General features: G+C 38.8%; 1 protein-coding gene across 1 annotated transcript in view; it reads right to left on the bottom strand.

Annotated features, from left to right (window-relative positions):
* Nucleotides 1-24,486: 24,486 nt before the first annotated feature.
* The window catches only part of MALRD1 (MAM and LDL receptor class A domain containing 1), a 246,729-nt gene continuing 245,913 nt past the window's right edge, over nt 24,487-25,302 (bottom strand). The window contains exon 40 of the mRNA XM_074157371.1: nt 24,487-24,597. Coding sequence (XP_074013472.1) covers nt 24,487-24,597 — 111 coding nt within the window. The remainder of the gene's footprint in view (nt 24,598-25,302) is intronic.

Below are 25,302 nucleotides of genomic sequence, written 5' to 3'. Positions count from 1 at the left end.
TTTTTTAACATGCTGTTATATATTCTGCTTTGATAGGTACAGGTGAGGCACCCCTCAGCTGTGCTCCATTCAATGCTAGCCTGGAAGGATACCAGCTTTTGAATTTGAGAAATAAGGGGAGGATCTTTGCTTCATTTGGGAAAAAGAAACCAGTAAGTAATTGCAGCATCCGTGAGAGCGCAGAGAATACCTCTGTATTCTATTCCAGGAACAAACCAAAGTGAGTTTTCCTGTTTAGTAAACTTGCAGTTGCTGTTGCTCTGCAGAGGATTGTGCCTACATATTAATAAATAGACTACAACCAGCAATATCTTCTTCTGTAACTGAGCAATGTCTAAAAATTACCTACCTTCCCAGCTGCAGAGAAAAAAATTAGGTAATTTTAGAGACATAAATAATACTTAATCTGCCAGGACTAGTCTCCACAGGGACAAAATTGAGTACGTCATCTTTATGGGGCAAGTAGTCTGCAGCTTGGTGTTAGGAGTATCACAGATTGAAGCTGCACAAAGACTTTAATGCCCTGGAGTGAGTTTGCCACAGAGATTCATCTTCCTCCCTTTGGAGCTCTGCTGATAGCTGATCGGGGCTCGAGAAGGTGAATAGTATTGCTGTTGGGAATTTGGCTGAGGCATTAGGTATTGTCAAAGTGAGGTGTTAGAGCTGTGAATTTAGAGTGCTGCCCAGCTGGCAGCTGCCTTTGACTCTGCCAGTTCAAAGGAAGAGCACAGCATTGTTTGGGCATGTTTAGTTTGGAGAAGAGGAGGCTGAGGGGGGACCTCATTGCCCTCTACAACTCCCTGAAAGGAGGTTGTAGAGAGGTGGGTGTTGGCCTCTTCTCCCAAGGGAATCATGACAGGAGCAGAGGGAATGGTCTGAAGTTGCGGCAGGGAAGGATTAGATTAGATATTAGGAAGAATTACATTACTGAGAGGGTGGTCAGGCACTGGAACAGCCTGCCCAGGGAGGTGGTGGAGTCGCCATCCCTGGAGGTATTTAAGAAACGTGTAGACATGGCACTTCAGGGCATGCTCTAGTGCCCGAGATTGTTGGTTTGTGTCTGTTTGTGGGTGGGAGTGGTGTGTGGTTGTGGGTGGTTGGGGGGGGGTTTTTTGTTTGTTTGTTTGTTTGTTTTGTGGTTGGACTCGATGATCTCAAAGGTCCCTTCCAACCATGAAGATTCTGTGATTCATTTTAGCCGAATCACTAAAGGGCCGTGCAAAACTTAGTATGAAGAAGAGAGGTAGCTTCCTTCTAAACAGGGAAATATGGTAGCTTTCCAGAGAAGTGGCACTGCACTCTTAAATGAGTCTTTGTTTCTTCCCTTGGCTGGGAGAGCGTTGGGTCTCACCACGCAGCTTGATTTCCTGGGGCAAGCACTGAGGTTCCCTTCCTGGCTGAGTCACATCCAACAGGCATCTGCCAAATTCCCTCTAACTCCGTGCAGCGCTATATGCAAATCCATGAGTATGCATAATTGTGATTAATTAGAATGTGCCCGTACTGTGGCTCTAAGAGCTGTGTGGTTAATGCTAGCACAGCTTTGTTCAGTGAAGCTTTCTGCTTATCTCTAGGACAGCAGTATGACAAACCTCCCACGTGCACTGCCTTATGCCTGTGTCTCAATCTATGGTTAGGGAGAGGTTTTGTTGGGGGTGAAGAGACAGTTCAGATTCATGGTGTGGTAGACACTTTGTGATGTGGAAATTGGAACTCAGTCTCATTATGGATCTCACATTGTGATAAAGTGCTTCACTGGCAATTTAAGGGGCGGGGGGCATTAAAGAGAAACATTTCAGCAAGCAAGGCAGCATGAAAAAATAAAGTTTGAGGTTAAACAGAAAGTGTAACACAAATCAGTTTTGATTCCTATTTGAGTTCTGTAATGATTTTAAAAGAATGGAATAGTTTTTGAACTGGAACATCCTTTCAAAATGAGAAACCAAAAAGTTCCAGCTAAAGTTCAGTTGTTTGAACTAGAGATGCTGCAAACATATTCTTCCAATGAATTTGCCTTTGCAACAACATTGACACAGGCACCAGCAACACTGCACCAAACAATGCCTTTGCCTGCTTGTGATGGGGAGCTCTGAGGACGTTACTCAGCTTTGAAAACCACAAGGCAGCAAAGCCCAAAACAGGGCCTGGGACTTCCAAGTCCCACATCCCATCCTTGCGACTCCAGTAAAGGCTGTGGTTGTGACCCTTATGCGACACGTGTCCGGTACAGTGACAGCTATGGGCGCAGGAATGGAAAAAGAACCAGAAAGCTCCCTGAATGCTTGTGACAGGGCCAAGTTTAACAGAGAAGTTCATATTTCAGTATAGCAGTGGTCAGCAGGCTAAGTTAAAGCCATAGGAGAACTGAAAGAGGCTAAAGGATGACACAAAAGAGAAACCAAGGAAATAAAAGTGAAAGTAAAAAGCAGTTTTGCCAGGGCCATTTCTCTGTTGCTGTGACAGAAACAAAATATATATGGACACAAAATTGGGTGTGGTGAACCAGATGTGAACAGCACCCAAATCTTTTATCATGGATGGCCACAAGGAAGGTGGGATGGGCAGAAGAGAGAAATGGCAGCCAGAGCAATCTATTAGGTCTCATTCAGCCAGGGCAGTGGGGCTCAGCAGAGGATGATATTCATAATGGACACATTTCTCAGTGGATATATTAGTACCAGTAGTCACTGCAGTAGTTCATTTAAAGAAAGCTGATGGAAGTTTCTAAATAGAACAAAATTTTCCAGGTAAAATTAAAACCCAATAAGTTTCAAAAATAGCTTTTCAGTGACGACATTTTCCAAGAAAGCAATCTTTGTTAGGATCTGAAGAAGTATACCAAACAATTCAACGCTAGGGCCTTTCTTACTCATGTTCTGAAGCTGGTAAGAGGGCCTGAGTACTTACTATAGCCCATACAGTTGTGAGTAGAGTTAACTTTTTTTTAATCAGTTGAGACCAAAGAACAAAATCTGCTGCTGGGCACAGCAGGGGAAGTCAGACAAGGGTTGGGACTGGTGTTATAAAAAGTAATTGGGTTGGGATTAGGTTTTAGGTCAGCAAGCCTGGACAAACTTTAATGCTAGAATGATCTTAACAAGTGCTTAGTTGAGACAACTGACACAGGAGTAGCTGTGGCCCAGATCTTCTGTGGAGGGTCAATGCCTGGTATTAATTATGGTTGCGGGGGGAGGGGACAGCTGCCACCAGTAGCAAAAATTTGGGAGTTAAGTCCTGAAAACAACCAGCACATTTTTGTCCAGTGGCCACTGCAGCACAACAATCTGCTGCCCATCCATCAGCTCATTGCCCATTTGCCTTTTCCAACTTGCTTGCAGATGAAACCACACCACAGTCTGCTCTAGCAGGCTGCGGCCAGAAAGACCTCTGTTGCTTGGACTGCCACAGCTTGGTCTATTATGGGCATCAAGACTGTGCAACATTATTTAGAGTGCAGCTCATATACAGTGTTTTTCCTTCAGTTTAACACCTGGAAGAAATAAAACTGTTGAACAAGTAGATCCTTTACAGTACGGGGACTATGCAGTACAGAACTTGGGTTTCTCCCCTGCCATATGGACTGATGTCTCTAGGTGCAGCTGTCACATCTGATGAGCCACGAACCAGTGATGATGCTGCATTGGGCCATGCCACAGGGAAGAGACATATTTATCCTTCAACTCAGGTTTTCCCCTCCTCACATGTGTTCAACCATTTTTCCCTTCAGCTCAATTCTCCATCCTCCTGATCCTCTCTGGAGTTGAGCCGCATCTCTGAAATCCAAGAATCTGTTTTGAACTCCCTATTCACATCTCTGTCTCCACTGTACAAACTTTGGTTTATGTTGACCTTTCCTCTTTCTGAAGCATTTCCCCCACTCCCCCTTAATTAAACAAGTCCTGCTTTTGTTCTGGACCTATGTGTGTATATATATCCTTATGTGGTATTTACATAGGGTAAACAAGACCAACAGTCCCATTAGACAATATGTGCTCTTTTCTGAAAAAGAGTATAGCATTTTGCTGTATTAAGGCTCCATGTTTTTTTCCTCTATCAGTCTAATGTATCCCTTCATATCTCTTCTGCAAAGCTGTTGAGAGGAATTTGAACTGCTTTCAAGGAGCAGTTTTGAAGAGTCTGTATCAACCAACAAGATAATCATCAAACCTCACTAGCTAGCACAATCTAGCCAAAGACTATAAGTTTATGCTTAGGTCCGTATCATTTTCCTCTGCACAGTTTTAACAAACAGGAGAATTTAAAGGCCCAGATTGACATGGAACAGTTTGGAAGAGCATTTCTCAACTGCAAAGAGAAGAGGAGGAATTTTCAAATGCAAGACAGTCCTGTTTCTGCATCCTCTCTGATCTCCAGAACTTCATGTAGAAATAGCATAGGAATACCCTGGAACAGGCTTCAGAAGCATGGCAGCATCAGAAGCATGCATCCCCATCATGGGCGTTCCAGGATCATGGCAAGGTGGGCAAGGAGGGTCCCGTCCAGTTAAGCCAGTCACAGAGACTGCAGCCTGTGCAGACAGAGAATGGAGTTTGCCAGAGATATTTTTTTTTGACACTGGTTCAATTGAGCTGAATTAAATCACTGTTATGGTTTGAGAGAATCCATAACAACCTATTGTCGTTAGACAATTATTCTATCACCCGATGACCCCTCCCCACCCGGAAAGGGGAATTGGGGAACGCAAAGAAACACAAGGGTTGAAATATAAATAGATTTAATAGACTAAGACTAAATAATTAACAATAATACTAAAGAACCAGTATTAATCCCGGTACTGATATCAGATATACAGGAGTTATACTCAGCCCATTCTCTCAGCAGAAGCCGTGCACTCCCAGCAGGGACAGCAAATGTTGGACACTGGGAGCGCAATGGCTTCAGGAGGAAGGGAAGGCCTCAGGGCTCCGGCACCAGGGCAAAGAGTTGTCTGGACCCGCCGCCATCAGGGAGAGAGCCCGCTACGCAGCAAACTTTTCTAATTTATATTGGATGTGCTGTTCATGGTATGAAATAATCCTGTTGGCCAGCCTGGGTCAAATGCCCAGGCCTTGCTCCTCCTCATCCCTGCACCCGGCAAGGCTCAAAAACACTAAAACCTTGAATCCCACAGAGCCTGGCTGGCTAGAAAGTAAATACTTTCACAAATTCAGACACTAGAGTCTTCTAAAAATGCAATTTTCCCCAGCATTAGAAGAAAAGTTAGTCCTGTGTCTCTCAACCCAGGATAATCACCTTCAGTACAGCTCTGCTCTGGCTACAAAGAAATGAGAAATACATAGTCACTCAGAAGCTGCATTGTCTTAGATTTCACCTTAGCATATTTCCCCTGTGTTATGATTGAGCATCTTAAAACGCATAATAAATATTCAGTGTGGAGGCATGCACAGCAGATTCGCAAAATGCCACTGTGACTTGTGCTGATAACAGGCCTGAGGAGGGGATATACTTTCAAAGAAGAGCATAACCTAGCAAGTTTTCTTCCTTTCAGTCACTGTGGCAATAATTCCTTTGCCAGGGAAGTCTTCAAGAAGGGGAGAACTCTCCAGGAGCAGTTGGAGGCCAAAGGAGATTAATTTCTCCTTTTATTTTGTTCTGAAGTGGTCCCAACCCGGATATTGCAGATTGAAAAAGTTTCTGTAGTGGTTCCCAGCTCTCAGAAATACACAAATTATTTCTCTGAAGATAGGTATAGCCATTTGTCAGGCAATGGGCTTGCCCCAAGAAATAAGTCCCAAGTCCTGCTCTGACAGCTTCCACTCCTCTCTGCAATAAGGTTTCCCTGAGATTTGTCCCTGCGCATTGGTCCAAGCTACCCTGGAACACTTTAGCCTTATACAAGCATCCAGATGTGATTCTTTGTGTCTTCCACATACACCATGGAGCCTGGCTCTGTGCCTAATAAGAGAAATGGTAAGCAAGAGTCCAGTGAAGGGTAGCACTTACTTGATGATTTTTCATGTCAGAAATCCACCCCAGCTAAGTGTTTATCGTGAGACTTTGATCTCAAAGATTTAGCTCTCCCTGTGGAGCAAAAGCAGATGCTTGGTAAGCTGTAGCTGTAGTCCTGACAACCCTTTCAAACGTCTAGACACTGGAAAGAGATGATTACATCCTCTTTTAAAGTCAACTGCAACAATTCAAGGCGCTTAACATGTTTACCTCAGGATGACCCTATTTACACTGCTGTGTTTGGTGGTACCGCAAGCATCTAAATCTATTAAAAGATGAAAGGCGATAAGGTGGTTCCAGATTAAAAAAACACTTTTATTAACAGCAACAAATCTGTCAGATGTGCTAGGTCACATATGGTCCATATGTAGACTTTAACGTGGACCTAGACATTAAGGAGTTTGATAACATGCATTTACAGCTAATATTTCTCATTTAAGAGTCTTGAAAATATTAACACTTGCAGAAAGGCTATTTAATTAATGCTAATTGAGGAACACATTAAATCTCGGACATAAGTCCAGGAAGTGTCCAACATTGCTGCATTTACCTTATGCAATATATTGAACAGGGGAAGAGAAAAGTAAGTTATTGTACTCATAACTGATGAAGAGCTATCTTAGTGTAGTCTTACATGATAACAGACTTAGGAAAAGAGATCTGAAAGAGAAGGTAAGGAGATTCCAGTTTAAGCAGCATCCTCAAAATAAATATAGGTTTTAAAGGTTCTCCAAGACAAGCCAGTCATGAAAACAGTAGATGCTAACATGCCAAGTCTGCCTCATGTCAGCCAAGCCACTGGAGGAAGTATGGAGGAAGTTTAGAGGTAACATGATTCAGGACCACATTAACTGTTTCCCAGTTTTTTAATTAAGAACCTAAACCTTTTCATTTTGGTAGAATAAAGCTTCTGATTTCCTTGTTAATCTGTTGCAGTGTTTAAAACGACGTCAGGAAGTTCTCTCCCTGGGAAGCCAAACACACTGGTATTGATGACAAACCCTTTGGTTGCCTGGGAACTCAGACAAGTTTAGGAATCTCAGAAAATGTATCTAGTTCCATGCCAAATTTTGTCTGGATATTACCTCCAAGGGCCAAATTTTAAAACAAAGCTCTGAGTAAATGTGAACTATTCTTACCTCTGACAAAGGTGAGCAGCTGACATCTTCAGGAAAACCCATCTTAAGGTATGCTTCTTCATTCTTGTTACGTAGTCAATTGTCCAGGTCAAAGTACCAGCTCATGCAAAAAAATTGAGGTTACTGTTGTCAAAGTGTGGTCTTCAGCTTGATTCAGAAATGTTTTGTGGACTTCTTTATCAACTTACCTTTCTCCTAACATTAATCTTGAACAATCTTATTTCATGTGATCACTAAAAACAATTTCACAGTAGTATTTGTATGATGCCACTAAGTGAAGTCTTATTAAACCAATGGGAGTTCTCATTTTTCAGGGATGAAGTACAAAACATCTGGATGTATTTTAATGCTTAGTTACAATTTCAATTTGTTGCATCAATTTCATTCACACAATACTGAAGAAATAAGTCTTTAAAGAGGTTGCCAGTATGGTCATGTCACCATATATACACTCAGTAACTATAAGAATTTTCTGAGGTTATGACCTCTTAGTTTTATGCTTCACCATGAAGGCTGATCTGAGTTGCCCAGCTACAACCATCAAAATTGCTCCGCTAACCTTAAGAAGAATCAGGTCTTTTTACTTCTAGTGCACAATGAATATTGCATACAGAAGACAGACAGTGCATATGCAGATTGCAAAACAAAAGGTTTTAAAAATGAAAATAGAAAATAGCATCTTGAACTGGCAGTGTTTGAATCCTAGCAAACAAAAGGAGAAAGAGGCTAAATTTTATTAAGTTTGGAAGCACTTTGTGAATTTTTAGGGACAGTTGACAGATGAAGGCTAACTCATGAAGTCATAACTCACAGTTTCTCCTCAACCCACACAGTTGTGTTGGCAACAAGCAGTTATTTAATAATATCAAGGAAGCAAACGATGCAAAAGAAACAATTCTCTTATGTTCCTTTCAGCAATAAAATGAGAAGTCTATACAGCTAATATCTTTGCACACAAGCTGAGGATTTTATCTTAAATTAAGATAAATCTTATTAGGTATTTTGGCACCTATAAATTTCCACGTTATGAAACGTACCTCAAAGATGAAGGTCAATCAGTGTCACAAGTCAAATTCTGTTCTGAAAAAGAAACTTCTCTGCTTTATAATCCATCGTCCATTTCTTTCCTCCTTTATATTTTCTTTGCATTTTCCCTTATCTATTTCTTTTTTTTTTTGTTCTCATGGTGCTTTGAAGCAAGGAAGCTATAAACTAGACTGTGCAAATAAGTCAACGGCAAGCTTACTTAAATGATAGATTGTAAATCTTTGAAGTGAATTGTTTTTTAGAGGTTTGACGTAGAGTAGTTCTGCCCAAACATTTTTGAAAATACTCTAACTACTTTTTTTTTTAAATTAGATTTTTTTAATTTTTGGATACATCTACCTTTTTTTTTTTTTTTTTGCTTAGGAAAGACAACAGGATATTTTCCCAAATTCAGTATTTTGTTCAATGCTGTTACTCATATCAGTTCATAGAGTTAATACTGTTGCTTTCAGTTGTTTAAACACAAATAGGAGGAAGCCTTACATTCCCCATTTATCTACATTCCTTGTAAGATTAGTTACATTGGTCTGAATAAAAATCAAATGTGCAGGACCATAGGGAGAGGTTCTTGGTTAGCATCATCCACATAGCACTGTGGTTTCAACTGCTAAGGTAATTTAGCCAAGTTAGACAACTGAACCATTATGTGTAAAATAATAGCCTGCTGTGGCCTAGGGAGAAAAAAAATGCATCTACTACTGGCCTGGGCCTCCTGATATTTTTATCTGTAGAATTGTAGAATATTTTCACTTTCTTCTATGGATGAACAAAAACTCCTGGAAATCAATGTCAGAGGTCCAGCCCAACACCAGGCAAAAAGTTATCTGGCTATGATATCAGAGCAAGATCTTCACCTGGTGTGAAGTGAAGTACATCCAAGAAAGTTATGTCAGTTCAGATTATTTGAGCATCTGGAATATTGTGGAAGTACACAGCTGGACTTCACAGCCCTTCTCCAGAACACCCATTCGAATGAGTTACAGACTTGCCAGCGGTCTGTCAGCAGGTGAAGGCTGGCCATGCAGGTAACAGAAAATGGCGATATTCTTAATGACATCCAGCCTTTAGAAACATGTCATTTTTTGTTTTCATGAAAATAAATGAGCTAAGTCTAGCATGTTACTACATGTTACCTTTACTTTTGCTGGATAACAGTCAGATGAAATGTAATTATCAGCTAACATGACCAAAACTTGGAGATTTTTACAGAACTGATTTAGGAAGGAAAAGGTGGGGCGGGGGGTTTTGAGGAGTGCATGTATGTACATACACCTCTGCCTGTTGGAAAATGTGAGACCAGGCTTCTTTGGTAGCAATAGAGTTGCGAGTTAATTCTTTCCGATTTGAACTTGGGGCAAGTTTTATTTAGCATTTATGTGATATTCCAAAAGGTCGTTACATTATGACAGTTGCCTTTTTTTTTTCTTCAAGTAGCTACTGTGAAATACTATCAGCTCTCAACAAGATCTTAAAGACAGGTTCTTCTCATTATATGGAAATACAGCAATGCAGTCTTTTTTTTTTCCCCTTCATATTTTCTTTAGTAGATTTTTCTCCATTTCAGTAACTATAGTCCAAGTTTGCCAAATGATTATTTGTGTCTGGTTTACTTCTCCAGTTATTGACCCTCTTGGTAGAGCTAACTCTGTCTGAACAGACTTATTGAAATTCAACGCTTATTTCAGGAGTCACATGATAGCAGGTAAAAAAATTAAAAACATTCTGTAGAAATGACACATGGAATCATGGATGTGATGTTTCTAAATCCCTTTCCTGCTTTTTGACAACTGTGGTTTGTGGACAAATACTGATTTTCAAAGAGGAAGCTGTTCTAACATGTTGCCTTTCTTTCTTTTCCCATCTGCTAAACTGCATTTTCAAAACATTAGCTCTGCTTGAATCTTTCAAATTAAAACAAAATAAGAAGGAATTATTGCAATTTTATTTTTCTTTCTGAAGTGGCAGCTATTTTCCAAGCTTCAAAGTTGGATTTTTAGAAGGTTTTAGCGTATATATATTCTCTTGGTTTCCACTTCCCTATATAAATCTCTTTCTACCTGCAACTCTAGAATTCCCAATGCAAGCATTCAGTTTTTTGAGTGCCTGCAAAATGTAATGCAATTGTAATTGAAAGATAGCATAGCTGATAAGTGGAAAGGTAAGGGTAAATATGTTCCCTAAGATTAGTGGAAAGAGATATAGTTACAAGTGGTCTTGTCCACCTGATTTATCAAGGTTCTCAAGCAGATGAGACCTCTTAGTAGGAGAGGAAACAGCCAGAAGTTACAGCATGAGCTTGTCATTCAGAAGAACTGGACTCAGTTCCTCCTTTATCACTGCCTTTTTGCGAGCCACAAGGAAAGCAGATCCCCCTCCTAAATTAAGAACATATTCTGTCCTTACCTCACAAAGCTGTTGCTAGGGCCATGCAGGGAAGGATGTGCGGTCTGATAAGGGTGGCCATGCAATAGATGGTGCTATTCCCACACTGCAGAACCTGGGTGACCTGGTGTCTGTCAAGCTGCAGGTCATGTGCTGAGGATGTCTTGATATTATTTTTTTTTCTCCAATGATGTTCACACAGAGAGCAGGATTATTAAAACATTTCCCCCACCTTCCTCAAGTATTATTCAGCTTCCTTGCTTTGGGGTTTTTTATTTGTTCCCATAATATTATCTCTCCCTACAGCAGTTTTCCTCTACAAAATCAGGTCATTATTCTTCTCACTCTCCACACATTGCCCTCTCTCCCTAGAGCAAGTAGAAGAGGCTCATTCATTCCATTTAAGTATGGAAAAACAATTTCAAAATGCTAGTCCTAACTGCTATGTCTTGGAATCAGCTTAATAATTTGAATCAAATCCTTTGTTCAGAAGACAAAAGAACCAGCAAAGAGGATAATAGATTATCCACTGTCATGTTTCATCTGGAAGTTATCTAAAGGCTGCTTTGATAACTAGAGTGAGAATCGGTGGTGTGACTAATGTAGCATCATTATATTGCTATAACCTGTAACACACAGAGATACTAGGAGCACAAGAAATACTGTTACAGAATATCCAAACCGGATAACAGCAATGAAGTAAAGTCTGGCATTTCATCCATTATATATATTGCATTGATATAAAAAAATTATTTTTCTAGTAGGAGTGAGGTATTAGAAGTCTTTACACAAAACAGCTTCTAGTTGATGACGAGAGAAGTTAGATGTTTTTAGCATGGCATAAAGGATTAATTAGGTGAATATAAGCATACACATATTCAGACAGAAATCTTATTACTCAGTTGTGGTAACTATAATAATATGTACCTCTGTCAAAAAAATCTAGATACCGCCCTTTAGCAACAGAGATAAGCAGGGTAATGTGCTGTCCTGAGCTCTGCTGATGGCTGCCTGTAAGGAAACAATGCCACTGGCCTACCATTTTACAACAGGAAACTTGGTTTTCCTTTCATGCTACTCTCCAATCCACTTGCAATACTTTAAGTAGCTCTTAAGACCTCCCTGTACTAAAAAAAAAAAAGAAGTTTAATATTTCCAGTAATTTGTCAGACAAAGTGTTTTCCAAAAGCTTAACAGAGATTTTGGCACTATCTTTGTTTTCCTCCTCCTGGTTAAAGGAGCTGCGATGAGCAATAGCGGGTATTTAACTCAGAATTTCCCCAAAGGACAGAATATTTGTTGATGTGTCCTATTTGCTCTATGCACTGCATGTTTTATTTCCCGTTGTATGTTGCTCCATCAAAACATCCACAACTCTCACGCCCCTCTCAAAATCTTTGCAGTACAAAGAGGAGAATGAGGGTATTCATGAGAAGTGTCTCGTGGATTTTGTGTTCCTGCATGTGGTAAATTGGTTTTGCCCTAAAAGTCAATCATTGTTCCTAAAGACTTTGATGGTGGTTACTTAAGAATAAGAAATGTAAGTTTATGCATAAAAATCCAGGAAATAGATCACAGTAATAAACTCCAGGAAATATTCATGGGTGAGAGGGTCAACAGAAGTTAAGCAGTGACCCACAAGTAACCGTACATTATGGTTTCCTACTCCAATATACTGAGTACAAAGCAACAAATTGATTTTTTTAAAGCTTTGAAAATTAAACCAACCACAGTAAAAGTGTTTTACTACACATCAGCAGAAAAACGTAAACCCTGCCATAAAAGCTATTCAAGTAAAAACAAATGTCACCACAGACACAGAAGACAATATTCTGCTCTTCTTAATTCAGGTGATGCCTCTCTAGGGCCGTCATTCCCTAATGGCTTCATTGCTGCAACTAGCAGCAGAATTTGGCCTGGCCCTGGGGATCGGGGCAGTGTGACAGTACAGAATTGGCTTTCTCTTGGAAAAGAGGGAGTTGAAGAAAGAGTTGTGAGGTGAAATAGAGGACAAAATGAATGCAACATTTTCTTCTTAATAATCTAATCACGCTGCTGTAAAAACTCAGGGTAGAGTACCAAAAGCCAACATCCATGTCTAAGGCATGCCCCACAGTGTCTGCTCAGCAGCCCCTCGCTACCCCTACATACAGCACATATCACCCACCTCTGAGTAACATAAAACTGGATGGATTAGTCCTGCATTATCAGTCCTTTAATCTCAGGGCCACCATTTCCCCTTTTGCAAGGGAATCCAGACCCAAGTTCAGCCTCTCTTGCAGGCTGCAACCTGTGTTAGGCTGCTGCTATCTCCTGTCACAGGCAAGGCCCCTTTCCCCACCAGACTGTTCCAGCCACTCCAAAATCACCTGCAGTATCTTCATCCATCACCTTTACACAGGCTGATTTGCAGTCTTTTATAGCAGCTGCCCTTCATTAGCTGCTTGGTGGGGAAGTAAGGGGGGAAAGAGCAGATGGGGGTTTTATTTAACCCTTCCTGGGTGACTGCTGTGGTGTGAAGTATATATTCTTCATCAATGTCTTTGGTAGTACCAGCTAGTGTGACTGGGGGTAGATGTTTCTAATTGTCAGATAAGAGCAGTCTGAAAAGCTATAACGTTTAAATTATAATCTGCATAAAGCCCCCCCTGTGGCTGAAATTATTAAGGTAGCAGGAAGAGAGAGCTCAAAGGGACATCATGTGATTGACCTGCATTGGTACTGGTCTCAGTAGTCGTTTCTTGAAATCAGATGTAACCATCTTCCTGCATCTGCAGCTCACAAAGAAACGTGTGACTTTCAGGGAGGATGGTGTGGTAAAGATATTTGTTGATGAAAATCTCAACTACCAATTTATATCTTTTTTTACCGTTGCTCAGAAATATCAATGATAAAAGATCTCATTCTACTTTTTGATTGATTGCTGTGATTATGAAAACAAAGTAATTTCCCCAGATCTTGGCTCTGAATTGATAATGTATTAAAAACACTGTTGAGAAAGTAATTGGATTTTAAAATGTATAAAGCATGTGCAAATTTGTGTTTATCTGTGTGAATTCTTATGTGTGTATATTCTAAGTTTAGAAACAGAAAAAGAAGAAAACACTGGTCAATGAGACAAATCATGTTTATTCTGAGTACATGGAGACATGTTTTGGTTTTAATAAGGATCCAAAATGTACCATCTGGGGGGAACTGTATAATAGAAAACCTATGCTAAACATTATTCCTTATACAGTAACATAATTAGGTTCCAATCCCTTCCCTCCCCTTTAAATAATGTACAGCACAAGAATAAAAAAAAATAAAATAAAATGCCTGGATACTCAGGACTTAAACCAAATAAAGGTATCTTTTAGATACTGTAATAAAATCTTCTGTTAGAAATATTGCTAGCACAGTATCTCAAATTGCATTTTAAAAATATATGCCCAGATGCCAAATATAGTCTTGTCTGCTGTCAGGATAGACAGATCTTTAATCGTTGCAGACACAAATAAGCTCTCCAGAATTTCGTGCATTTTATACAATAGGTTGAATTAACCCTGCATAGTAAGGCACTCCGCACTTCCAGTCTTTGCTAAAGGGAAAGGTATAGACAAGTATACATTGTGTTGTCTGGATTTGCATTTCCAGATGGCAGTATCCATCCAGACGGTAGCACAGGCTACTTGTTATTTATTCTAGCAACAAAGACACCTGCACTTTTAAGTTTCAAAGCTTTTAAGGAAAAAAAAAATCCTTCGTCATTTATTACTACTAAGCTAAATCTTTGTTCAGCTGGATCTCTTGATGGTGTTAGCTGAGGACAGTAGTTTTGTAAACTGTGAGAACCAAGGGGAAGTGGTCTTTTACTGGTTTGTGGTCTTCAGCAAGCACTAGGCTCAAAGGAGCCAGAGCAAAGAACTGTGTTTACTGCTTCACCGTGTAGCACATACAGCCCCCAGCGAATGGTCCGCTCCATCAGGACCCAAGACCACTTGAAAAAACTGTTTTTTCCATGAAAGAAAAACCTTTTCAATCACTAGTCTGCAAGATGGAGTGCCTTGATTCAACTCCTTGACCCCAGCGTGTTTCTTCTGCGGGCTTGATCAAACCCCTGTGGTGCAGACTTACAGAACAGTGTCCCAGTGGAACAGGGTACGCAATGAGTGAGTCACCACTCTGGAGAAGGTGGGGGGGAAGTCACCAACCAAATTTCCCTATCAAGCAAACAAAGTAAGCCAGGTGCAGAAGAAGATGCTTCTCACTAAAGGCAGCACACTCAGGAGAAGCAATCAAGTCAGCTGCTGAGAGATTCAGAAGAGAAAGGGGCACCTCCCTTCTCAGAGCTCTCCAACGCTTGGCCACCTGCAAACCCAATGATAAAAGTGGGGTTCATTGCATGAAATCCCCTTCCTGGGGTTGATTTTGGATAACAAACTCGTTCCCTTGAAGTCTGTGATGCGGGCTGGGTCTTGGAGTCTGGTCGTGGCTCCTGAGAAGACATGCATTTTCTTTTAAGGAATCAGTGATGAAAATATATGAAGCATACGAACCAGAAATCAAGACCCATAGGCAAGGATCTGGTTCTCTGGTAATGAATCTTGGATTCACTCCAAAAACATGTGTTTGCAAGAGATTTTGTGGAGAGTGTCTACAGCTTGCCCTTAACTATGTACGTTTCTGGGTTTGACAGTTACTTTATTTTCCTTCTCACTCCTTTTCACCAGGTAAGTAACATAGTTGAGGAATCCATAGCTCGCTATTCTGAGATAAGTGCACTAACCACCAGGCAATTGTCCTGCCCATATTTGTGAACGTGCGTATTACTGCATGTTTGACCCTCACATGAGGGAATGTTCAGCGTGCTCTGGTAACCAGCCTGGTGCCAGTAGACTTTGTGAATTAAGCAGGAGACTAAAGTTGTCACAGGTCTCGGGCAGGATATTTGGCTTTGCTTGCTTGAATAAAGTCATCTGAATCCATATGTTGCATTGCATACATTTAAACCCTTGCAGCCAGAGTGGAGAGTGAGATCCAGACCTTGGACTCTGCCTCAAGTCACACATTGAAACTGAAACTCAGCTACTGACTGCTTACCAGACAGTTTAATGGACCATTTAGTAAGGATGAAGAAGCTTTTGGATATTATGGTAATAGGGGCCATGAGAGTTCTTTAAACGGTTACATGCTTAAAAGTTAACACAGAATATCTGATTTTTTTTCACAAAACTCCCTGACCAAGAGCCTGTGGCAGAGTGTAGGGATTAAAGTATGCTACTCAGGGAAAATATCTATGTGGTCAGGCCCAGAAACTATTAATTCTGATTTCCATCTCTACAGCTAAAATGGCTTAGCACAAATGTAATACTGTTTTCAAAACTGAAGAAGATTTCCTTCTTTGGTAGCTGGACATTTGTTTGCTAGTTAAACAGTATCACATTTCGTTTTAGTGAGTGGGATAGGAGACAACCGTGGATCGTCTAGTGGCTGCAGCAGTTGGGGAACTGCTCTTGTTTTCATCTCCACACTGGGCTTGGGCTGAGCAGCAGCCCCACATAAGTGCTCTGCTCTTTCCTCCTGTGGGAGCAGAGGCTCAAGGGTCTGATGGATGCAGCTTTGGGGCTGTGTTGAGGAATCAGATCTCTGTGCAAGGGCATAGAAGGATGGTTATGGGAAAGGAGAAGAGGTGGAAGGGGGTTTCTGAGGCCAGTGCAAGAGGAGTCCTTTAGAGAAGCTGGAGAGTAGCATTTGTGCTTTTAGTTTTCACGAGGCACACTAGGACACAACTCAGGTAGTCCATGCTGACTCCCACATGCAAGGTGCACATGGAGTGCACACCAAGTGATAGGGGGTTGCTGGCTGAAGTGAGGAGGTTTAAGTGTGTGAGATGTATGAAGGTGAGGGTAACTATTATTGAAAAGGAAAAACCTACTTAGCCTTGAAACATTTAAGAACTGCTTTAACTGCTCAGACCTTTAGTGCTTAAGGTAGTTAAGAAGTAAATCACAGCAATGAAATTTAAGGATGTATTCCAGTAAAGCTTAAGCAAGTGCTTTCAGCAGATGCTTAAAAGTTAAATGTGTGTTTAAAAACTTTACTCAGTTTCCCCCTTGAACAGAACTAGTCTGAATAGTGTCATTTACTGTAGTTACATCTCTTTCTTCATAACTAAAACTTAACTTGTGCTTCCCACCATTTTATGGACATTAAAGAGAAGCTGATGGGCACTCCAACTTTTAGGGTATTTAGTTAGACCAGCAAATAATTATCTATTACTACTTAGAAAAAGGTAATTTCATGTGAGAGCAGTTCAGAATTTTGTGTTTCTGAGAAAGCATATTCATATTTTGGCATTCTCATTACATAACCTTGTAATACAAAATTAATCCCATCTAAGATTATCCATGATCATCAATATTGTGTAATCATGGAGTCAAGTATGATGTATTTTCTAAACAGAGTTTTTGACAACTTATAATGGTGACCCTAATGCCATAAAAAACTATGGCCATGCTTGTCTTAAACCATTTGTTTAACCTTGATTTTGATGGGACTGCTCTGGGATTAGTGACATGTTTAAAATGAAGCCTGAGCTATGTACTTTGTTGGAATGTGATTGGGGGAAGGCTTGATAAAATGATTCGTTGGCATCTTCCTTTTAGTTTCAGAACTAGTATACCTATTCTTTTTTGATCAATCACAAATACATTGTGCAGAAGTACACTATAACTAGATCATTGAACATGTAATTACATGTTGCACATAACTTCAGGATCTATTTCTGTTGCTTTTTAAGGGCTGCCATTACTGTTTAACAGCAATAATATGTAATGTTACTTTCCATTGAAAAATTATATAGAAAATGTTATGATTAACAGAAAATAACTTTAAATAATTATTAGTCAAACCGAGTATTTCTTTTCGTTAGGCTACTCCTTAAAATTACATTTAACACAGCCCCCTAAATATAATGGAAAATACATATTTTGTAAAATATTTATGCATAATACATAAAATGTATAAATATAAACAAGAACAGAAGGTAGTTATATATGCATGTATGAAAATTAAAATCAGCTCCTTTAGAATTTAGATTCTGAGGATATTGCTAAAGGAAAGAATTTCACAGGGAGCTGTTAAACATATATGGATAGAATATATCCTGTAAAGCATCACTGCCTAAATTTTGCTACTAGATAAGATGTATTTAGCAGTAGTGGGTTTTTTTCCTCCTTTTTAAATTTGAACTTGATTGTTAAGGTTAAAAGTTCTCAATGTGCAATATGTATCAGCATAGCTCAGATTAAATATTTTGGGCATTTCCTTTGGGCAGTTTGCCATTGTTCTATTGGATTGGAAGTTACAGCAACTTGACTGGTATGTCTATTAATCTGTTTTTTCCCTTAGCTATTGAAAGCAAGTATTGTTGTGTCTGTACTGCAGCTGAAGTGGTTTTGCAATTGAAAACTTGCATGTTTGCTTTCTGCTTACACAATGATCTATTTTGATACAGAGTTCTGTTGACTGCTGCATAAAGTAGCAAGTGCTATCACCAAAAAAAGTACAGCTTTACTAGAATAGCAATACTTCTTTGTTAAATAGAAAAGACTGTCTGTGTGATTTACAGTGCTGGCAGTGTATTAAATGTGTCACGTGGGTGCCAGAGAAGGACAAAATATCTTCTGATATACAGGCTCCTCCTGTAAGTGTGCTCTTGGTCCTACAAAAAAGTATTTTCTATTTTGACATAATGTCAATGGAAAAGTGGTGTGATGTACTTTTGTGGTGCACTGCAATGCTGTAATAGTTAGTAAATTCATAGTATAAAATAAACATACCAATATACACTCACTATTCACATATTGTTAAGGTCAGGATGTGTCATGAAACTTGAAGCCAAGTAGAGAAAAAAAGGTTAAGTGAAAATGAATTTCTCTTAAGTGGACTATTTCTGCTCTTTTCTCAAATGTTTCTTGAGGAATTTGAATTCACTATTTAAAACACTCATTATACAAGTTTTTATTTAGTATGGTACTGTAGTTCTCTGGAACACTGCTGCCCTTTGGGCATACTTTCACATAGATTAGGCCATTTTAGAAGATTAAAGACAAATCTAAGACAATCTGTCCCCATCAGGCAGCGCATAGCACTCATTTCACTCATGGTGTCCCAAGATAGCATAACGTAATGGAGAAGAACAATAATGCTTCAAATGTCTGTGTTGGTATGTTTTAGGTCCAGTTCCTACAATGTGGTTTTGAACTGTCTGAAAGTGATTTGATCCAATAATGCAAGTTTCTTCTATGAGAAATGGCAATGGGACAGGGCTGAAGCAAAATACGTGATTATTTAAAACATTGAAACCAAGGCGCCTGAAGCTAGGACTTTCAATCCAAATTTTGGCTGTTAAATAAGAGTTTATTAGTGTGTCTGGAATTTCTTGAGGTCCTAGGGCTGCAGTTCCCATTGGCTTCAGTAAGATTTATAAGCAATTGAAACTCTTGAAAATCAGATGACATTATTCAAGATAATCAAGGTAGTAGTGCCTGAGGACAAAGAAAGCCTTGAGGAATTTGCAATCCAATATATAAATTAGAGACAGTATAAAAGGTGAGTATAACCTAACCAGCATGATTGAAACAAATGACATATTTGTTCAAAAATCCATTTCCCTTTCATGTAGGAAAGACAGTAAGTGAAGGGTTGAATTATCAGTGAAAGAGGATAAAAAGGGAGATATGAAGATTGAAAGGCTGAAAACGATTGAAAGATTGAAAGTTGAAATAAACAGCCCGTTGGCACAGGAAAAGAAAAGTCCAGCCAAAAGCATAGACAGTTCTCTGAAGGTGCTTGTGTTGCATGTACATTGGTGTCGAATGCATGTGTGTTGCTTGCCTTTCCTCATGGCAGCTAGCATATGTGTATGTGTATAGATACGTGATTAATTTATGTCAGAATATAATGCAAGCTTAACTTAATTTAAAACAACACGCATGTGCAACTTGATTAGTCAGTATCATGGTAAAAGAAATCAAAGCTGTCCATATGACCTCTTCAGTGAGAGATTGTACATTTTCTCTTGTAAGGCTCTATTTAAATAATCATATTTGCAAATTATCTTTTCAGTTTGAGATAAAAAGTTATACATCAGTCTGAGATCTGTGTGTGGTATGCACTGGGTACCACTTATGTTTTAGTTTCACTTCCAGAGAACTTTGAAGGAATGTATGAGGTGGTGAGTGAGTTTAGTTGCTGTTTATAGGAGGATGACAAGCTAAATATAAGGAGTGAGCCCACATGACCCTGTTCATAGGCAACGTTCTATGCAACAATTTTCCACCAGAGATTTTTTTCAAGAATTCCCACTGCTACTGCAAAACACAAATTTTGGTCTGAATCATTTTAGTTGTTTGGTTTGGTTTTTTTTTTTCCTCTTCCAGTTAAATGCCTTAAGAATTTTCTTAGGATAATTTGCTGCAAACTTAAAGAAGGAGCATGTTAGTTTATTCTTTGATTTTTATCTGTAAGTAGGAAGTGGGCCACAAACAGGATACAAATGTGAAAATAATAAACTTGATCCCTAGATATCTTAGTATGTTGAATATTTATTCAGGTTAATTCTCTCCCTTACCTCTCATAATTCTACTCCATACATATTCCAAGAAAGTTTTGCCAGAGTTGAACTGAATAGGCTTTCCCATGTATCTGCTTTTTTGGTAGAAAAGTTAGAGTGAAATACAAAGACGTACAAACAGGAAAAAAAAAATCGTGTTGATTGTTTAACACATTCAAAGGAAGTTATTGTGAGTTATCAGAACTTTTCAACCTGAGCATCCTTTGGCCACTGAATTTTCTCAAGGGTGTCCAGAGAAACGACCTGCAGACCAAGACAGCTAAGTAGAAACTGCAGAGTAATTTAATCCTTTTTATATTCCAGATATTCTACATAGGTACAGGAGTATATATATTGGAATATATTCATAGGAATATATTCCTTTATCTTTTTTGTTTGCTTTGTGTCAGTAGCAATTTTGCATATAGGCTCAGGGCAGCGCTAACCCTGAGAGTCCTACTTACCTCCTTGAGTTAATTTATTACACGATTAATCATGTTGTTACAATGAGTACAGCTCCTTTTTACAAAAAGAAGAGAATCATTATTAATTCCCTGACAACACTTTACATGAATCATGTTGCATACTTTAACTACTAAGGTAGGTGGAATACACAGTTGCACTGGAGACCAATTGAAGTATAGTGCTTGTTAATGTCCACTTCTGGCTGACTAAAGCTTTACAAATTCATATACCATACATGTTGTAAAATACTTAAAATACTTCATAAAATCACAGAATTATACTGTTTTATGACCTGCATTAAGCAGTTAAAAAAAAAGAAAAATGAATGACTTAAAGAAGTAGGACTCTAAATTAAGGACTAAAATGAAGAACAAAATGAAAATAGCTTTCTTTTGAGAAAAAAAGAGATTACTTATAATTACCTTTAAATTATTTAGACTTAGCAACCCAAACCTTCAAAATATGCAGAAAATATTAAAGCACTAGATTATGACTCTTTTTTTTTTTGTTCTCCTTAGCTGGATGCTAATCATTGTGCTGGGTGCGAACTGACTTTTTCCTGCCGTTATGATCAATCAAAGTCTTTATTGTGGGAATGATCACATAATTACACAGAAGATTAAAGAATTCCCATGAATAATCGGTGCTCATTTCTCTCTGTTAAACCCATTTAACCCAGTTGAGCGTGCCTTCCTAATTTACCTCAGAGATTCACATTTTCATTGGAAAAGTAGAATACCCACCCTCCCCCGGTAGCTGGTAACTTTTTCTGGCTTCATCCTGTTGCCTAAATATTTCCCTGAACTTGATCAGATTTCCTCCAAAGCATAATAATTTGACATTGTTCATAAATAAAAGGACAAATGAACTGGTTTTATAAAGAAATGGTCAAAAGGAGAGATATAAATTCAAAAATTCATTGAACTGTCAGAATGGAAAATTATTTCTAGTAGTTGGAACCAATGTTGGGAGACGTATTTTAGTTTGTGATCCATGGACGGCCAGAGGACTGCAAGAAACTCATCATCACATCACAAGCTGCTCTACTTTACCTACTACAACCCTATTCTCACCACTTGAACTCTCAGGTCAAGCGTTACGTTCTTGGATCCTCTTCTAGGCTGAACACTATGTTGCACCTTGGCCATATTAAGATGAGAGCAAAAGTAGTGTGGGTTTATAATAGATCAGTAAATATGCTATATGTTCCTGGTATGATTAAGGTTATGTTTTGATCTATTCCATTCCCCCCACCTTTAAGATTCACCTTGAGCAACGTCATAAAAGTGGCGTGTGAACCCACCAAGACTAATATAGACTAGTTTACCGTATCTTAGTTGTCACATATTTAATATCCTATAGAAAAGCACACCTATTTTTTCGAGCATGGAACGTGTCCCTAAAAATTATTATGTCTGCAGATGGTGAATTAAAATCCAAATATGAATATTAACTTGTTTGACATTTTTGAAGATCTGTCATTGGCTGCTGCAGGACCATGTATCGCCATGTATAGCTACCCTTCTGGTCTACAGGGGCTACGATATAAGAGCTACAGGCAGTGAAGTGGTAACAGTGTAGAACAGTTTGGAATGATGTTATTGCACATGGTCTTAGTACTGTCTTCCCCTCCTTTGGTGCCTTTTGTACTTCTTCACCTCCACACAGTGGAGAACAATTTCCTATTCACAAGTCTTAGTAACTGACTTGTACCTTGGAAAATAAATGACTGTTTTTAAGTACTTAGCAGAGAAGAATACTATTGCATGTGTTTAATTATAGCATACGGTAATCTACGTGGAGCAACGCAGCCCTCAATGGATTTTTCTGCATAAGTGTTTATGAACTTCCATTTTGTGTTAACTTATATGTGAATTCTCCCCACCTGCTTCTCCTCTTCCCCAACACAAACTGAAAATGAAAGACAGATGTCAGGTTTTGACAAATGCATTACTGCATGTTATATGTACACACTAAGCTCTTTTTGTCAGATTTTGATTTATACAAACAGAGAGAAGTCTGGAAAATGTGTAAGAGAGCATTTGTATGTACACTTGTAAGGAGGATTATCCAGTGAGAATCTCCATAATATAGACATACATTAATGAAATTTGAGTTAATCAAGACAGTTTGAATTGGATTCATATAATTAAATCTAGTCATCTCCATTGCAGACATCATGTCCGGCAAAATGTCTATACAGTCAACAGAAAGAATTAAGAGCTGCTAGAATTCCATTTACTGCACTCTAATCTACCTGAGGACAAGATTAATTGAACCCTTGCTATTTTTTAACTTGATGGCTATTAAGACTGGGCATTTTTTAGGTGACTCTAGTGTCCATATATGGTAGCAAGTCCAATTAAGATGTAGCAGATCACATTCAAGCTCTAAAGCTCCAACCCGAGAGGCTATTTCCAGGTGTGTCAGATGCAGAAACAGGTCATGAAAAAAATCAAAAGCTGTGCCTGACACCTCTGCCACAACCGAGCAAATAACGAAGAAACTATAAGGTGGACCTGAGGATACCCTTGGCTTCAGAAAGATCTCAGCAAACATATGCCCACATGGCACAAACTGGAGACAGAGCTGAATAAGGACAATGTTGTCAAGGAGGAACTGGGTGCCACCATCACCATGGAATCACAGAATTACAAGGACACTTACTTTGGAGAGGACTTCTGGATGTCATCTAACCCATCCCCCAGCTCAAAGCCAGGATAACTGCAAAATTAGATCATGAGATTGATAATTTTTATTGTCTTTATGTTGTTGCTGGGGAAACAGGACATGGATAAGGGAAGGTCATTGTCAGCAAGCACCTGGACTACATCCATGAAGATCTCAATAATAATGGCCAGCACAGCAGGAACACTTAAGCCTTCAAGCTAAAAATTACTACCATATTATTCAAGTAGGAATTATGGAAGATGACATACTGTCAGGTTATTTAAAGTGTAAACACTATTACAAGCTACGCCTGGTATCACAGAAGATGACACTCAAAATTAGGAGGCAATCCAGAATTCCCGCTCCATGTCTTTCTTATGTAGGCATGGGACAACTAAGTTTCAGCTGTGTGGGAGGTCAGACTATTCAGCAGAAATAGTTTCCTGAACATGCTAGTTTCCACCCTCTGTAAACCACTAAGCTAAATATATCAGTAGCGCTGTGGTAAGCACTGCAGAGCTGACCAGAAGGGAGTTTGGTCAGATATGGCTATCAAGGTTAATAATAAACATATTTTTTAAAAATAAGTGTACATACCACTATGTCACATTGATGAATCATACACTGAGCTGATATGCAAATTCATGATTCATGGCCATCTTTGATTTAGCTCTATATGTTTCTAATTATATAGATTTTTCTATTGAAAAATCATGATTCATGACCATCTTTGATTTAGCTCTATACGTTTCTAATTATATAGATTTTTCTATTGCTTCTGCCCCTTGGAACACTAAAAGAGCCATTTAAAATCCCTTTCTAACACAAAATTACAGAAATATTTAAGTCATAATTTCTCAAATAATAGACATAAAATTATGATTCCCAAACCCCCAAAATCTGGATTTGATTAAACATTTTATTAACATACTGGAATTTGAACTGTACAAATGTAAAATATATTCATAGTTATAGTTACCAATCTCTTTCTGCACCAACAAAAATGACAGAACACTAGAAGACTATATATATGTTTATGTTTTACTTATGTATGGATTCAATTTCTAATATAAAGTTATTTTCTGAACATAATTATTTTAATAAAAGTTATTCTGTGAAGATTTATTCATTCATATTGCAAATGCTTCAGTATCATGACATACTTCCAGATTTTAGAACAAATCTTCAGGCAAAGAGTTACAATTAATATTGATCCTATTTTCTGTCTATTTGCAAGGAACTGCATAATTTCTCCATGTCTTTGGATGCTTCACCATAGAGAGGATTTGGAAAAGAAGTAGCATTCACATCTTCATTAAATGGACACTAAAAGAATGAAATATCCAAACCAAGTCATTCAATTCATTTGTTAGAATGGACACATGAATGGCTGTAAATTCATTACAACAGTAACATGGATGTTAAGTTCAAAGAAAACTATAAAATCTCCCAAGTTTTTAGACCAGATTTTCAGCTGATAAAAATTAGCACAGCTCCACCAGAACCATTATCCGCCACATACACTGAATCAAGCCCTTAAACATTCTTCTGCATCCATTCCCACCTTGTTTTACCTTTGTTTTCAGAGCTCTTGCTCTAACACACATATAGCATTATTTTGGAAGAATCTGTGTACAACAGTGTAATTGCAGTGGGTCACTAATTGTGGTAGATGGCATCGTAATTTAGATGACCAGTTCTAATTTTCTTGACTGAGGAATGTATGAGAAAAGAGATAATATGAACTCTTCAGGTAAGGACTTCTGTATTACTAAATGTTTTCTTCAGCATCAGCCTTACTGGCAAGTCTTGAACTACTGTATGGTTTAACAAGTGGCTACGGTAAGCAAAATTAATGAAATTGCTATTATGAGGTTCTTGACAGCCAATCCAACCCTGGTCATCTTTCTCAGATTTCCAGAGGTGCTAACATTATAGCAATATACCATTGACTTTAAGTGACTTTTTTCCCTTTCCTCTGCAAATGAATTTTATTTAATAGCCCAACACATATCCTACTTTAGAAGAGAA

This window comes from Numenius arquata, chromosome 12 (genome assembly GCF_964106895.1).
Source record: "Numenius arquata chromosome 12, bNumArq3.hap1.1, whole genome shotgun sequence".
NCBI lineage: Eukaryota > Metazoa > Chordata > Aves > Charadriiformes > Scolopacidae > Numenius > Numenius arquata.
The sequence above is the reverse complement of the archived record's forward strand: the minus strand, read 5'-3'. Positions and strand labels throughout refer to the sequence as shown.